At 41.7% G+C, this 13539-nt stretch overlaps 1 protein-coding gene across 2 annotated transcripts in view; it reads left to right on the top strand.

Moving 5' to 3' along the window:
• Window positions 1-13539, top strand: part of ctif (CBP80/20-dependent translation initiation factor) — a 60519-nt gene that overhangs the window by 36635 nt on the left and 10345 nt on the right. Inside the window, exons 9-12 of one of the 2 annotated variants that reach the window (XM_049603678.1) lie at window positions 586-666; window positions 7115-7706; window positions 8984-9283; window positions 12865-13020. In XM_049603678.1, the coding sequence (XP_049459635.1) occupies window positions 586-666; window positions 7115-7706; window positions 8984-9283; window positions 12865-13020 (1129 nt within the window). The remainder of the gene's footprint in view (window positions 1-585; window positions 667-7114; window positions 7707-8983; window positions 9284-12864; window positions 13021-13539) is intronic. The other variant, XM_049603679.1, reaches the window with a different exon arrangement.

Raw genomic sequence — 13539 nt, 5'->3', positions numbered from 1 at the left:
CACACATTCAACGTGTTTCTGAGATTTTGAGTCTTAAAACTTGATAAAAAAGTAATGCAAATGTTCAGTGAGGCAGTCAAAACCCCATCTCCCCACAGTCCATTAAACCGGTGTGTTGTGGCCTGCATGAAGCTCTGGCAATGTTATTGACTGTCTGGCCTGCAGGCTTCTCTTCCCCCCGGGCCAATCGATTCGCTAGTCTGGGTCAACCCAATGGTCCAATGGGTTTGCGAGTTCTCCATCCACATGCATCCACAGCAACAATCGCAATCGATCATCAGCATCCTACCTCCTCCCATGATTGTATCTGCAAATTCATTCCACCTTTTTAGTTACCACTTCCTGTAGTTCTATGCATGTTGTTTAAATGACATAGTTATCAACCTATAGTTTTTTTTCCCCCTTGTTTCCATCTTTGCTTCCCTGCTCCCTGCTCTCTCTGTCTTCTGTAATCTCCTGTCTTCTCCTTTATGCTATCTACAAAAATTCCCCGCCGTTTTCTACAAATTGTTCTGCCACTTTACTCTCCACTCTCCATCCTTCCACTCGCCTGCATTGTGGCAAATCCTCCTCTCCTGCTTGTAGAGTGGTTGATCAGTTCACCCGAGACCAGTTAACCATACTTCTGCCCACTGGCCCCGGGGGAAAGCGGCAAGTCTCAGCCAGGTTAGTGACAACATGAGCCAGATCCTGGAGACAACAATGGGACCTGAATACATTTTTGAACAGTGGACACGGTGATTTGATTTATTCTAGTCAAGAAAGCCTCAGCATCCAAAGGTCAGCTCATAATTGCTGGGACAAGAATGAGGTGCTTTTTAATATACTTGTAAAGGGCACCTGTTATGCTTATTGTCAGGTTCATGCTTATATTTAAGGCTTTTACTTTTTGTTTACATGCATACATGCATTTAGTGCCTGTCTCTTAAAGCCTACAGCCACTGCAGCCGGGAAATGACTGTAATGGAGCATAATGGCACTTTTTACTGTGAAAAATCACTAGTAAAAGCTTCTAAACACAACAGAGCATGTTACAGCAGGAAGATGATCTGAAACTGGGGAGAAATGTACAACATCGGCAAATAAGATTATACGTTTCCCTGATGTTAGCATATGGCTACATGTTAAATATAAACACTTAAAGTAACATACCTGGAGCAGATGACCATATAAAGAAATCTGGCACCATCTGATGACATACTGTAGCCAGAGTAGAAAAAAAATGGAAACAGTATTCAGAATGAGCTGAAACCTTAGGTTTTGGCCAAATTGAATATGAACACCCATCATTAATATTAGACACCGATCAGCCAAAAACATTAAAACTGCTGAGAGGTGAAGTGACCCCCCCCCCCACAATTGTAACGGCACTTACCAATGGCAGAGCCTCCCCAGAAGGACAGTGCCCCATGCCACACTGCAAAACTGCTCAGGAACATTACGAAAAGCTCAAGGCGTCGACTTGGCTTTCAAATTCCCCAAATCACAATCTGGTCAAGTATCTGTGGGACATGCTGGTACCCCATTTCATGAGCCACAGGACCTAAAGGATCCACCGTCAACGCCCTTGTACCAAACACCGCAGCACACCCTTTAGAGATCCTATCTACATGGCTTGACAGATCAGAGTCAAGTTCATTTCTAAGGAGGCCCCACCATAGATCGAGGGTACATTTGGGGTACTGCCACTTCCCACAAATGCTTAAAATGGATTGTAATCTGGGGAATTTGGAGGCCATGACATTCCTCAGCAGTTTTTGCAGTGTGGCATAGCACATTATCCTGCCTGAAGGGCTACTGCCATCAGGGAGTGCCATTACCATGAGGGTGTGTACTTGATCTTAAATGGTGTTTGGGTGGGTGGAGCGTCAATATCAGGACCCAAGGTCTCCCAGCAGAACATTGCATTGTAACAAGATGATTAATGCTATTCACTTGACCTGTTAGAAGTTTGATGTTGTGGCTGATCAGTGTATATATGACTGAAATTAAGGAAAAGCTTTATGTCCCCTTTTAAAAACTTGAATAGCTGAAAGAAAGAAGTCGGTAGGACAAAAGTAGAGGGATTTAAAAATGGGACGCAGCGAAATACATCCAACACTGATTTAAATCTGATTAATACCAGAATGTCACCAGACTTGACACCTAAAAAAAAAAAAAAAAAAAAAACTAGTTTCTTATTAGACAAGATGGTTGATCGTGCCAGAGATGACCTGTTTCTAACTAACAAGAAATTGTGAGATGAAATTTCATCAGTAGTCCCTAATTTATCCTTAATGCAAACATCTCCCTGGATGAGCGATCCAAGCAGCACTCAAGCTTCTGCAGAGCTCACAGTCATTAAATGTGATTAACATTTTATTACTGTCTCACTTTCACCTCTCCGCATCACCAGTAGATCATGAGAAGAGCTTATTAGAGCTGAGCCTAAACTAACAGCTAGAGTAAAGATCAAATTAATCGTTAGATGAGTGAACGTGTGCGTTGATGAGGGAGACTCAGGGTGTCTCGGAGAAGTCTACGGCTTTGCAAAAGATTATACGATCTTACCCTCTGCAGTCAGATGAAATGAGATTTCACGATTTCTGTCAGTCAATGTTAAGCTGTTATACTTTATCTGTTGTTCCTGTAGTTGGTTGAAAAATGAAAACCTTAATAAGCAGCTTTGTAGTAATTAAAACTGGCTGTAGAAAAGAAAAAACAGACATTGAGGGATGCTGAGGAGAGTGCCTGACAAGTGGGCGTTCCCTGATCATTGTGTGCTACTGAAGAGCTCAGTTTTTCTGTCAGTCTGATGAACATACAACTAAGAAAAGAACTGAAGATATTTGCATATTTGGAGGCAGAATGTTGGGTAGAGGAGAGTCAGAAGATGAACTGTCTGCCAACCTCCCCGAGAGAGTGGAGCAGAGGGGCCGAGTGAGACATAAACCAAATGAACCACACACAAAAAAAAGACTATAAATACTCTTGGACAATTCACTTTATCTGTGCTTTTACTGGCACGCACACAAACACATTTCTATATACAGACAGTTGACAATTTAAAGTAAAAACAACTAGAGCTTCAGCTAAAAACTGATTTCATCATGGATTTATCTGCTGATTGTTATCTTAATTCATCGATTATTCCCTTAGTCTGTAACCCTTTTACAAAGATTGCGCAATAAAGCTGCAATTAAAACCCTCCATTACATTGGCCTTGCTTTTTTATACAGAACCAAACAACTGAGGCATCATGCCACAGCGGGTGTGACACGTAACACAATAGTGTCGACATATAACATGTAACATATAACATACACATCTGGCAGGGCTTCATAATCAATAACAATGGCATAACATGGCAATAACAATCAATTACCATCCCTGTTACACAGCAGTTGATCTCACTCTCTGCTCGGGGGGTAAGGAGCTCCTGGACTTCAGTTCTCCCCAATTTGCGCACATTTTTAGTTGTTATTCTTCTTTGAGTTAGCTGCTAACTGCATCTAGCTGCTTTTAAAATCTCCTGGCAGTGGGTCGCACAGGTAAGACATCTTGAAAAGGTCACACTCATCCCCTCCATGGTACGGTCCTGATCGCTGTCTCTTTAACACAACTCTGTCTCCCCATTCCACGATCGTACCTTTGAAACAGAGCAGTGAGGATAAATAACAGTGCAACATTCCCACCTTTAACAGGCAGTATCAAAGGGGTTTTTGAAATGTTGAAATATTGTGGAAAAAATGTTCATTGCAGTTTCACAGAGCCCCAGTCTGATGTCTTTAAATGTCTTCTTTTGCACGGCTAACAGTCCAAAACCTAAATGTTTTTTTTGTTTTGTTTGTCCTAACCAGTCACTTGTGAGTGTGGTATTCATTCATTCATTCATTCATTCACAGTAGCAGTTTGTAGTAGTTCAATCTTTGTTATTTATGACAACAGCAAAGAAACATGCAGGATTTACAGCTATCATTATCTATTAATCTGCCAATTATATTCATAAAACTGTGAAAAATACCCATTACATTTTTTGTACATTCCAAGGTGACCTGATAATTAAATATCCTGCTTTGACCAACAAACAGTCCAATCTGCAAAGTGATTTGATTCACTATAATGCATGACAGAGAAAAGCCCCAATAAGTGCATTGACATTTTTTGCTGGAAATATTACTAATTTTTTTTTTTTTTTTTTTTTTTTTTTTTTAAAGGTTGAAGATTTATTTTTTGTTGATCACTGTAGCCCTAGAAATGTCAGTTTGAGCCTTCTATATGTCGATCTCATCCACACTTGCAGCCATTTTACTGTATTTTTCATGAACCTAGCGAGCCAGCAATATAGGAAGATGTGTTGTGACTCAAACCTGTTTAAGCTGCAAAATCAAAGATGTGCTTATGTTACTGTGTTCAGCAACGCATACTCACAATACATCACACATACTGTATATAGGCTGCTGGTTGCTTAGTTCTTTTCATCAGGTCTCAGACTCAGTGACTGAAATGCATGTTAAACAAAGTCTCTTTTCCTTTTTACCACTTTTTAAATATTCTTTTTTTAATTTGTATCAGTGCTCTTTCTGCTAAAATGTGTTTGACCTGCCCATAGGAATGTGTCAGACTTCTTTTAAGCTCAAAGAACATTTCCAAGGTTTCTCTCCCATTAATTTATTTGGGGTGGTATGAACATTTTTACAAAGTAGGTAGACTTCACTTCTGAGTGTGATAGTGAAACACAGTTCTCTTTCACAAGGTAGAATAGTTTCTGTGCTTTTGTAATACAGCCACAAAATGTCTGGCATGTCGATTCATCTTTCATGTTTGGGTCTAAAAATCAAGCTTTTGAAGGTTCGCTGAATTAAAAAGTGCAAGGAAAAGGTTTTTGAAGAATGATGAAAACCCACATTGCAGTCTTGGCACTGATGAACTCTTACAACATTTGGGAAAGTTGCCTTTCTTTGCTTGTCAATCCAGCCTCCATCAGATTTTATACAGCCCAGTGGATGTCACAGATTTTGCTTTTGTGTCACATCTTTTTTGGTACCATGTCTTTATTTAAAAAAACCTTGTCCCTAGTATTTGAAGAGGGAGAAAAGCTTGACTGCACTGCTCCGGTGCATTTGTTTTAACTTACCAATGACCTTGTCCTTGTGCAAGCAGAACAAACTTTTATTAGTTTTCAGGATTTAAAAGTATCGTGTAGCTGTTAATTTACAAACACACCTAAAATAATTTCTTGTGGTATTTGCCATGATAATATGATGGTCCAGTCCTGTCCTGTCCAGTCCTGACTGTTAAAATCTCTTTGGGTAGACAGACGGATGTCTACCAACATATAACATATATACCAACTTATAATTACTTAAATTAAGACACAAGTTCTGTAGCTGTTTATCCATTTTCCACGGTTTTTGATGGCTCATCCAATTTGTTGTGGCTTATTAAGTATTGTAACCAGTTATCTGTCTGACAACATGTCTTACTGCCTTAAGTTGGCATTTATGCTATGTGTTGCAGCCCAGCACAGTTTTTTAAAGGGACAGTTCACCCCAAAATTAAAACTACATATTTTTACTCATACCTGTAGTGCTATTTATCAGTCTAGATTGTTTTGGTGTGAGTTGTTGAGTGTTGGAGATATCAGCTGTAGAGATGTCTTCCTTTTCTCAAATGTAATGGAACTAGATGGCACTCAGCTTGTGGTGCTCAAAGGGCCAAAATAAATGCATTGGAAAAACTCAGCAGCAATGTCTCTTTCCAGAAATTATGACCTGGTTACTCAAGATAATCCCCAGACCTTGTTGTGAGCAGTTTCATGAAGGAACTATTTTCTTTCTACTGAACTACACACACCAACCATATCACAGGGCAGAAGGTAGTGTGCATCTGCTGCTAGCTCACCTAGCATCACTGAGCTAACTAGCAACATTACAGCTCAGTCAAGGAGAACGCCATAAACTTTTACATCTCATACTGTCACGAGCACAAGCCTCTCGTCCATGAGTAGATGCACACTTCCTTCAGCGTGGTGATACAGTTGGCGTGTGTGGTCAGTAGGTCAAAAGTAGTTCCTACATGAAACTGCTCACAACAAGGTCTGTGGATTATCTTGAGTAACAGGGTCACGATTTCTGGAAAGAGACATTGCTGTTGAGTTTTTCAAATGTAATTTTTGTGCTTTTAGTACCACAGGCCAAGTGCCATCTAGTTCCATTATGTTCAACAGAGGCCAGACATCTCTTTGACTGATATGTCCAACATTTGGCAACTCACACCAAAACAATCTAGATCCACAAATAGCACTACAGTGAAGATTAAACATAGGCATTTTTGATTTGGGGATGAACTGTCCCTCAAAGAGAGTTTTTGTTGTTGTTAAGCAAAGACAGGAGATGCTTTCTATCAGTTTTTGCAACGAGCTACTTTCAATTTGATAATCTATCACTAAATAATTTTCTACTGTAAATCCGTGGCCAAAAGATGCAAGTCCCCTTTTTATGCTTGCATATTTATTTATTGTGCAACAGGCCTGGATTTATTTCATTTGCAGATCCCATCAGGCATTTATACACCGCCTGCACAATTTCACAGTGTAAAAAAAAAAAAAAAAAAAAGAAAGCACTGTAGCAAAGGTGTGCTAGTTGAGTTTATGGTAGTTCACAGGCTGAGGCAGATAATAGGTCGCCTCCTCGGTGCCAGGGTGACTAATCCCCTGGACCATATGTCAGCGGCTTGTCAAGCCCAGAGCCAGTGCAGCAAAAAGGACAGAGCTATGCAGGACAGGGGAACACAGACACACTGTGCCTCCACATGTAAGCAGTCAATGGGCTTTTCAATTTGTAGTTATTTAAAGATTCTGTTCGTAGATGATTGCTTACCGTTTGTGTTATGTTATAGTATTTACAGAAGAGCATTGACTAGATGGAGAGGGAGCTGAAGATAAAACAGAACATTTAATATTTCTATTAACTGCAAGTTTTGAGGATGGAAAGAGGGACAGGGAGGAGGGTGTGGACGATCATAGTGCCAGTGTGACACAGAGGGGTGTTCAGAATGTAGCAGAGCAGTTTAAGGTACAAGCCAGCTGCAGCTACATCACAACAAAGCTAACTAAAACCTGCTCTCATTCCAGGAGACAGCAGCGGCCTCAGGGAGGAGGAGGAGGTGGCGGAGGAGTGAAGAACCAACCTCAGCTGATACAACAACAGTCACCACAGCACCAGAGGGATCAATCCCAACAGCAGTCTCCAAACCAACAGCAGCAGAATTTAACAGAACTGGGAGATAACAGAAACAGTAGCGCTGGTCGGCCGCCTCGCCAGTATCAAGGAGGACATGGGCAGCGCCAAGGAGGACCCCCGCACCACGGATACAGCCAGAACCGGCGTTGGCACCACAATCAGAAAAGTCAGGGGCATGTACAGACAAACACTACAGGTGATAAAGGAGTACCCCCAAGAACAACCAAAGACAAAGAGACTGAGAATGTAAAACCGGGTGACGAGCAGATCAGACCATCTCAAGACTGCGGCAGGAAGAGTCCCAATGAATCACCCAGGCCTGACTCAACATCCAGTACAAATGCTCTCCCACATCTGACAGTTGGAAAGGAATCTCCCAACCCATCAGGAAGTGGAAAGGCAAGCGAAGGCCAGTCGGAGCAGCCCAAAATCAGCTTGCTGCAGTCGTCAAAGGAGAGACTGAGGAGGAGACTAAAGGACAAGGTACCGAAAAGCTGCTTAGTGCCTGTCAGTCAGAATTAAGGAAATCAGGACTAATGTGTATGTGTACACACACGCTACCATCTAGTGTTATAATTACTTTCATTATGTTCAAGCACCCACACGCACTGTCATTATTATATAGACAGTTTTCTTACACTGCCTTGCTTTAGTCATTCATCTACTGTACTCAGTCATTTAGCATTCAGATTGGCACACCCAGACTGGCAGGGAGGGGAGTACATGTTCTCACTAAGGAGGTGAAGAAACTAAAGTGGCATTAGCTTAACAGTTTTTGATGTTTTTCCACTAAACTGGCAAGTCAGCCAACTGTGTTGCTGCTCTCAGCTTCCTTTTCCTCCTCTAACTCATTACCACCAGGGGTGGTTTGATTTGACAGCACGGGACTCCCCAGCAGGCAGCAAGGCAGGAATTAATAAACAGTGATGCCAGTGAATCAATGAAGCCAGTCTCAGAGCCAGCTTTTGCTTGATGAGGGTGAACTAAACTCCAGCAGATAATATATATATTTAGCAACTTATTTAAGCAGGGGTTGTTGTTTTGGTTTTTTTTCATAGTTTACAGTCAGCACAGGGCTTTCACCTCACAGAGATACACGTAAATACCACGTTCATGTTATTTTGGTAAATATGTTACATGATGTGCTTTCTTAATAACATGGTAATATCCATACAGATCACTAAACCAAAATAAGATTGAGGACATTGTTTAAATATCACAAAATATTGATTATGTGTCACATCATGTTGATTATGTCATGTGCAACTGACATTAAAGTGAATGTCATTTGTCATGTAAGCGCATACATTAGCACAGTGATTTCCAACCAGGGGGCTATCACTCCAGTATTTCCTGCAGTTGCCAAGCATATGTGGAAAGGCTGTAGAGTCATTCAATAAATTTGAAAAAAAATGAAATTGCAATTTTACTTTGAAAGACATATGTATCTCCATATTGTGGAGTCAGCTGCAACATGTGAACACTTGTCCCTATTGAGAGTACATGAAAACTTGTCAGTCGTAAATCAGATAGGTTGAAGTAAAAGCAAGAGGCAAATCAAGACATTTGGAACATGACAGGTGGTGTAAATGAAATCTTAAGTGTAAATATAACAGCACATTAGACTAGTGTCTAGCATCTAAAAAGTCGGCATCCAAACAAATCACTGAATAAAACCTCCCTAGGTTGTGGTCAAACCTCCAGTATGTTGAAATTGAATATCGTCACCCACCACTCCATGTCCTCTTCCATCTCTCCAGGAAGAGGCGCGCGTCGAGGCGTCAGGCTCCGGCACACAGAACATGGACCGGCTGGTGGAGCTTCTCAACAGCATGAGGAGCAACAGCAGCGGGGTAGAGCAGCAGCTGGCCTCCTTCATGGAGGAGGCGCAGTGCTCCGCGCGGTCTGAGGAAACCCTGGCTCAGGTGGTCAGCACAATCTACTCCAAGGCTGTGTCGGACAGGAGCTTCGCCGCCACGGCCGCCAAGCTCTGTGACAAGATGGCGCTGTTCATGGTGGAGGGGACCAAGTTCAGATCACTGCTCCTCAACATGCTGCAGGTGAGGGAATGGGTTAGCTTTTCTCTACAAGATTTTTATCTACTATTGACATAATTCACATTTCATTGTAACTAACTCATTAATTTTATGGCCTTGCCTTGCCTTGCCTTTTAAAAAACAAAAAAACCCTAATCTCCAGATTAGTTGGATTCAGTTGATGGATTTTTTTTTTTTTTTACTGTAGTAATAGTTACCTCTCACAGAGATACAGTTTGATGAAGATACAGCTGTATGATGTATGCTGTATGGTTTATTATTTATATCTAGGTGAAACTAAGACAGCAGTCCTGCATTAAATTCTACCTTTCTACTTTTAAGTATCTGAGTACGTCTTCCACCATTGTTTTGTTGCTGTAGGAGACTGTCCACTGATTGTGCAATAGACTGCTGTCTTGACATTGAGCTGACAGAACAGAGCATGTTTAAATAATGAAGACTGTGTTATGACTGTCTCAGCTCCCGTCTGTGCTGATTTTAGGAAATTCAAAGGTCCCTTACAGCTTGATTTTGGATCTTTCACGGGACTTGTACTGGTCTGTAACAGCTGACTTAAAATAAAGTCACAAAAAACATTGTATAAAACAATGGACGTAGCCACTGATACCACCCACTGGTCTTTGGACTCCCATTTTGTTGCCTTGAGTCTGGCATTTTGACGGAGGCTTCAAAATTGTCAAGTACACATATTTGGACAAGAGAATGGAGCTAATCCTAGCACTAGCTGCTAGCTTGGCACAGTGCATTGACAGTCTATGTTTAACTGTGACAATGCTAATGCTAATTTTTTCTGTGAAAAACAGGCTGAAAATCATTAAAACAAAATGTACTGTATGTAAAAAAAAACCCTGAAAATATGACTCTTGGAGGGTCTGTTTATACAACCAGACACTTAATAAGACTTTTTCAGCCAAACAAAATGTTACAATTAACTTCACTGACTTAAAATGCACTGTAATAGTGACAGCTACGGCTACACCTTTACTCTGTGAATCTGGTGTTACGCCATGGCTGGTAACCTAACTGCTGTGATAGCACCTTCTCAGTAGACGGCACCAACCTGTCACTCAAAGCATTCTTGCCCTTTATTATGCATAACTTTAAGCCTCTAACATTTAAACAGGTGAGTTATATCAAAATCATAGCGTCATTAGGGAGAAATTAGAGATGAAAACAGTAATTTGTCAAGCAAAAAGTCCAAACACACTCTTGTTCCATCTTCTTAATGTGAGAATTTTCTACTTTCCTCTGTTTTTCTATAATCTAAAATCAGATATTTCTGGATTTAAGCTGTTAGTCGGACAAAACAGTCAATTTAAAGATTTCAGTCATGGGTTTTGTGAGATTTTGAGTGGCATTTTCCACTTTTTTCATGACCTTTATAGACTAAATTTTCAATTGGTTAACTTGATTGTCAAATTACGTGATAATGTCCCCGATGATTTTTGTATCTTTAGGGTGAAACTACATTTCATTCTTTTACTAAGGTATATGGCTTTACTTTTGTTATCCCTGTGTAGCTTCCACCCAAATACATTTGTTACTTTAAACCAGATCTCAGAAAGGCTTTTAAGGCTCTTTCTTAGCCGTCACCGCACTGATAATAGAGGTTTTTCTTTTTAGCTAACCAGTTATTTCTTGTCCTGTATGTTTTAATCCTCTCTGCAATTTTAGTAGTTCCTTTCAGCTGTAGTTTTATGGAAGCACTTTCAGGTGGATGCCAACTGTGTGTGTGGTGTTGTAAATGTCAGTGGACAGAGTAGCTAATCTAAACACCCAAGGGAGAGAGACCTGTCTCCCCACTTCGCCCTCCATCCCTTCACTTAACTACATAGTTCCAGTCTTGCACCCATGATGAAAACACTCTCTCAGCCGTTATATATTTCACTGCCTCTCTCTCTCCCCGTCCTCATCCCTCATGAGCTCTCTATTACCGCGCTCCCCCGTCCTATCGCCTCCTGTCACCCAGAACGACACGGGCCAGTGCCTCGCTACTTCTCCCTGCACACTTCCCCTCTTTCTCTGTTTTTTTTTTTTTCTCTCTCTCTAACCACGCTCCTCCCTTTTACCTCTTCCTCCATCCCGAGAGTCAGGCAAACCTCACCGGAGCAGCAGACAGTCTGGGAGTAGGCAAACAAGACATACTGTACATGTTGTCTTCAGAAGACATTCACGGTCTAAATGTTAACCCACCTGCTGCCTTCTTTTCCCTCTTCACTCCCACTGCTGTTTCTTTCTCCTGCTGGTGCTCTTTTGACTGCACTCCTACACCTTTTTGTTTTCTCCTCCTTTTGTTTTTCCGTGGAAACACCTTTCTTCAGATGTTGAGATTTGCATCCCTGACCCAGCAGTAGGGAATCCCACCTCAGTCCTTTTACCCCCTCTCCTTCCCTTTTCATTAATTCCCCCCTTTTTCACAGCGCGTCTTTTATTTTTCACTTCAATTCCCACTTCTAAGCCAGCATGGACCCCCTCCTCGTCTTTGACATTTTGGCTTTTTGCTTTAAAACATTCTAAATGTCATAAGTGGGCTCCTGAAGGCTGTCGTTAATGATGTTGCTTGCAGACCCCTGGATCTCAATATGGGGGCAATTAGTCTGTGACCGCTCTGTGTATAAAAAGAGAGACATCAGGGTTTGTTTTTTGCTATCATTTACTGTTAAAGATGCTATTTATTTTCAGCTGTGGCAAAGGCATGTGGCCTTTTTTTTGTTGGTTAATACTGTTGGCACCTTTCTCATCATCTCCTTTTCCTAAAAAAAGCTAGTCTTTTTTGTTGCTGACGCTTCAGTCATCTTTTTTTGTCTGCTTTGCTATACATGTATATCCTGCCGTGTTCCTGGCTTGTTGTGCAAGTGTCAATTACTGCGGCGATGTCCTTGGAGCTGTATGAGCAGTGTGTGTAGTTGTTTTTGAGTGTGTGTGGTATGTTTGTTTTTGACTGTGTGAGTGAGGTTTTTTTTTTTTTGCTGGATCCATTCAAGGCCGCACATTCTGTGTGTGCACGCACAAGCAGGCCTTCAGCGCAGTTGTACGAGTCTGTGAGAATATAAGCTGCTCGTGTTTCTAGTGCACTTCAGTAACAGGCACAGTACACTCTGGAAAAGCAGAGTGAGTTGCTCTGACTGTTAATAAAGTTTCAGTTTAACCTGATGTATAACATCTTTACAAGTGCGCATTACGCATTAACCCATATTAACCCCAACACTTTTACAGCACTGACACAGTTCAGTACCCTTCACTTTCAAACCAGATTAACATATTCTCCTCTACTTCTGGCAGATAAAAGAAACTCATGAATTTGTTTAATGTGTTTTTCAACTGCTTTTTGGCTTTAAGTACTTTAAGCTTAGAGGTTAATACGTGTGCCACCTACAAAAACTCCCATCACGGAGATAGCAAAGATGTTAATGGTGATTACCACCACTGCTGATGAATTTATGAAACACTTAAAAAATGTCCGCCTACCCATCTACCGCCTACTTGGAACTTGTATTGCACATTTACAAAAGCTGGATAGACTGTCGTGTGTCGGCGTACTTTCCAAACTTAATGTGAATCTGTATGTTTCTTCCTCCCCACAGAGGGACTTCTCCCGTCGAGATGAGCTCCAGCAGTCAGATGTGGAGAGGTGGTTAGGTTTCATCACATTCTTGTGCGAGGTGTTCGGTACCATGAGGAGCAGCTCGGCAGAGCCATTCAGGGTGCTTGTGTGTCCCATCTACACCTGCCTACGAGAGGTCTGTATCCACATCTGCACTTTTCTATAATCAATAAGTATGTCAACAAGCAATCAATCAACGCCATCCACATGTCTCAGTAAGAGGAAAGCATCCAGCTGCGTTTGTATGTCTTGTCCGGTCGGATCGATTCGTGCACCAAGCCAGAGTTTCCTGTTTTTGGCCAGACCTAGTCTAGACTCGAGACACCGCAGCGGGGTTTGGTTATTGGTGTCAACAGTCAGGACACCATCAGTTCCAGGAAAAAGCATGACCCCAGGTTCAGTTCTCATCAGCTGGTCATGCTCTCTTACGCACACTCCCTTGGTCACCATGGAAACTATATAGGGTAGCCACAGCAGACGCGCCACGATACAGAAGTGGTTAGCGACAGATGGAATATTGAAACGGGAAGCGAGTGAGGGGGGGGTGTGTTGGGGAGAAAGAGAGAAGAGAAGAGGTGAGAGGAAGTGGTGGAGACTGTGGTCAGGTTGGCAGTTACTGCAGAGGAAGTTTACTGATGGCATGACAGGTAGAAGA

Source organism: Epinephelus fuscoguttatus, linkage group LG18, assembly GCF_011397635.1.
Source record: "Epinephelus fuscoguttatus linkage group LG18, E.fuscoguttatus.final_Chr_v1".
Taxonomy (NCBI): domain Eukaryota; kingdom Metazoa; phylum Chordata; class Actinopteri; order Perciformes; family Serranidae; genus Epinephelus; species Epinephelus fuscoguttatus.
The sequence above is the reverse complement of the archived record's forward strand: the minus strand, read 5'-3'. Positions and strand labels throughout refer to the sequence as shown.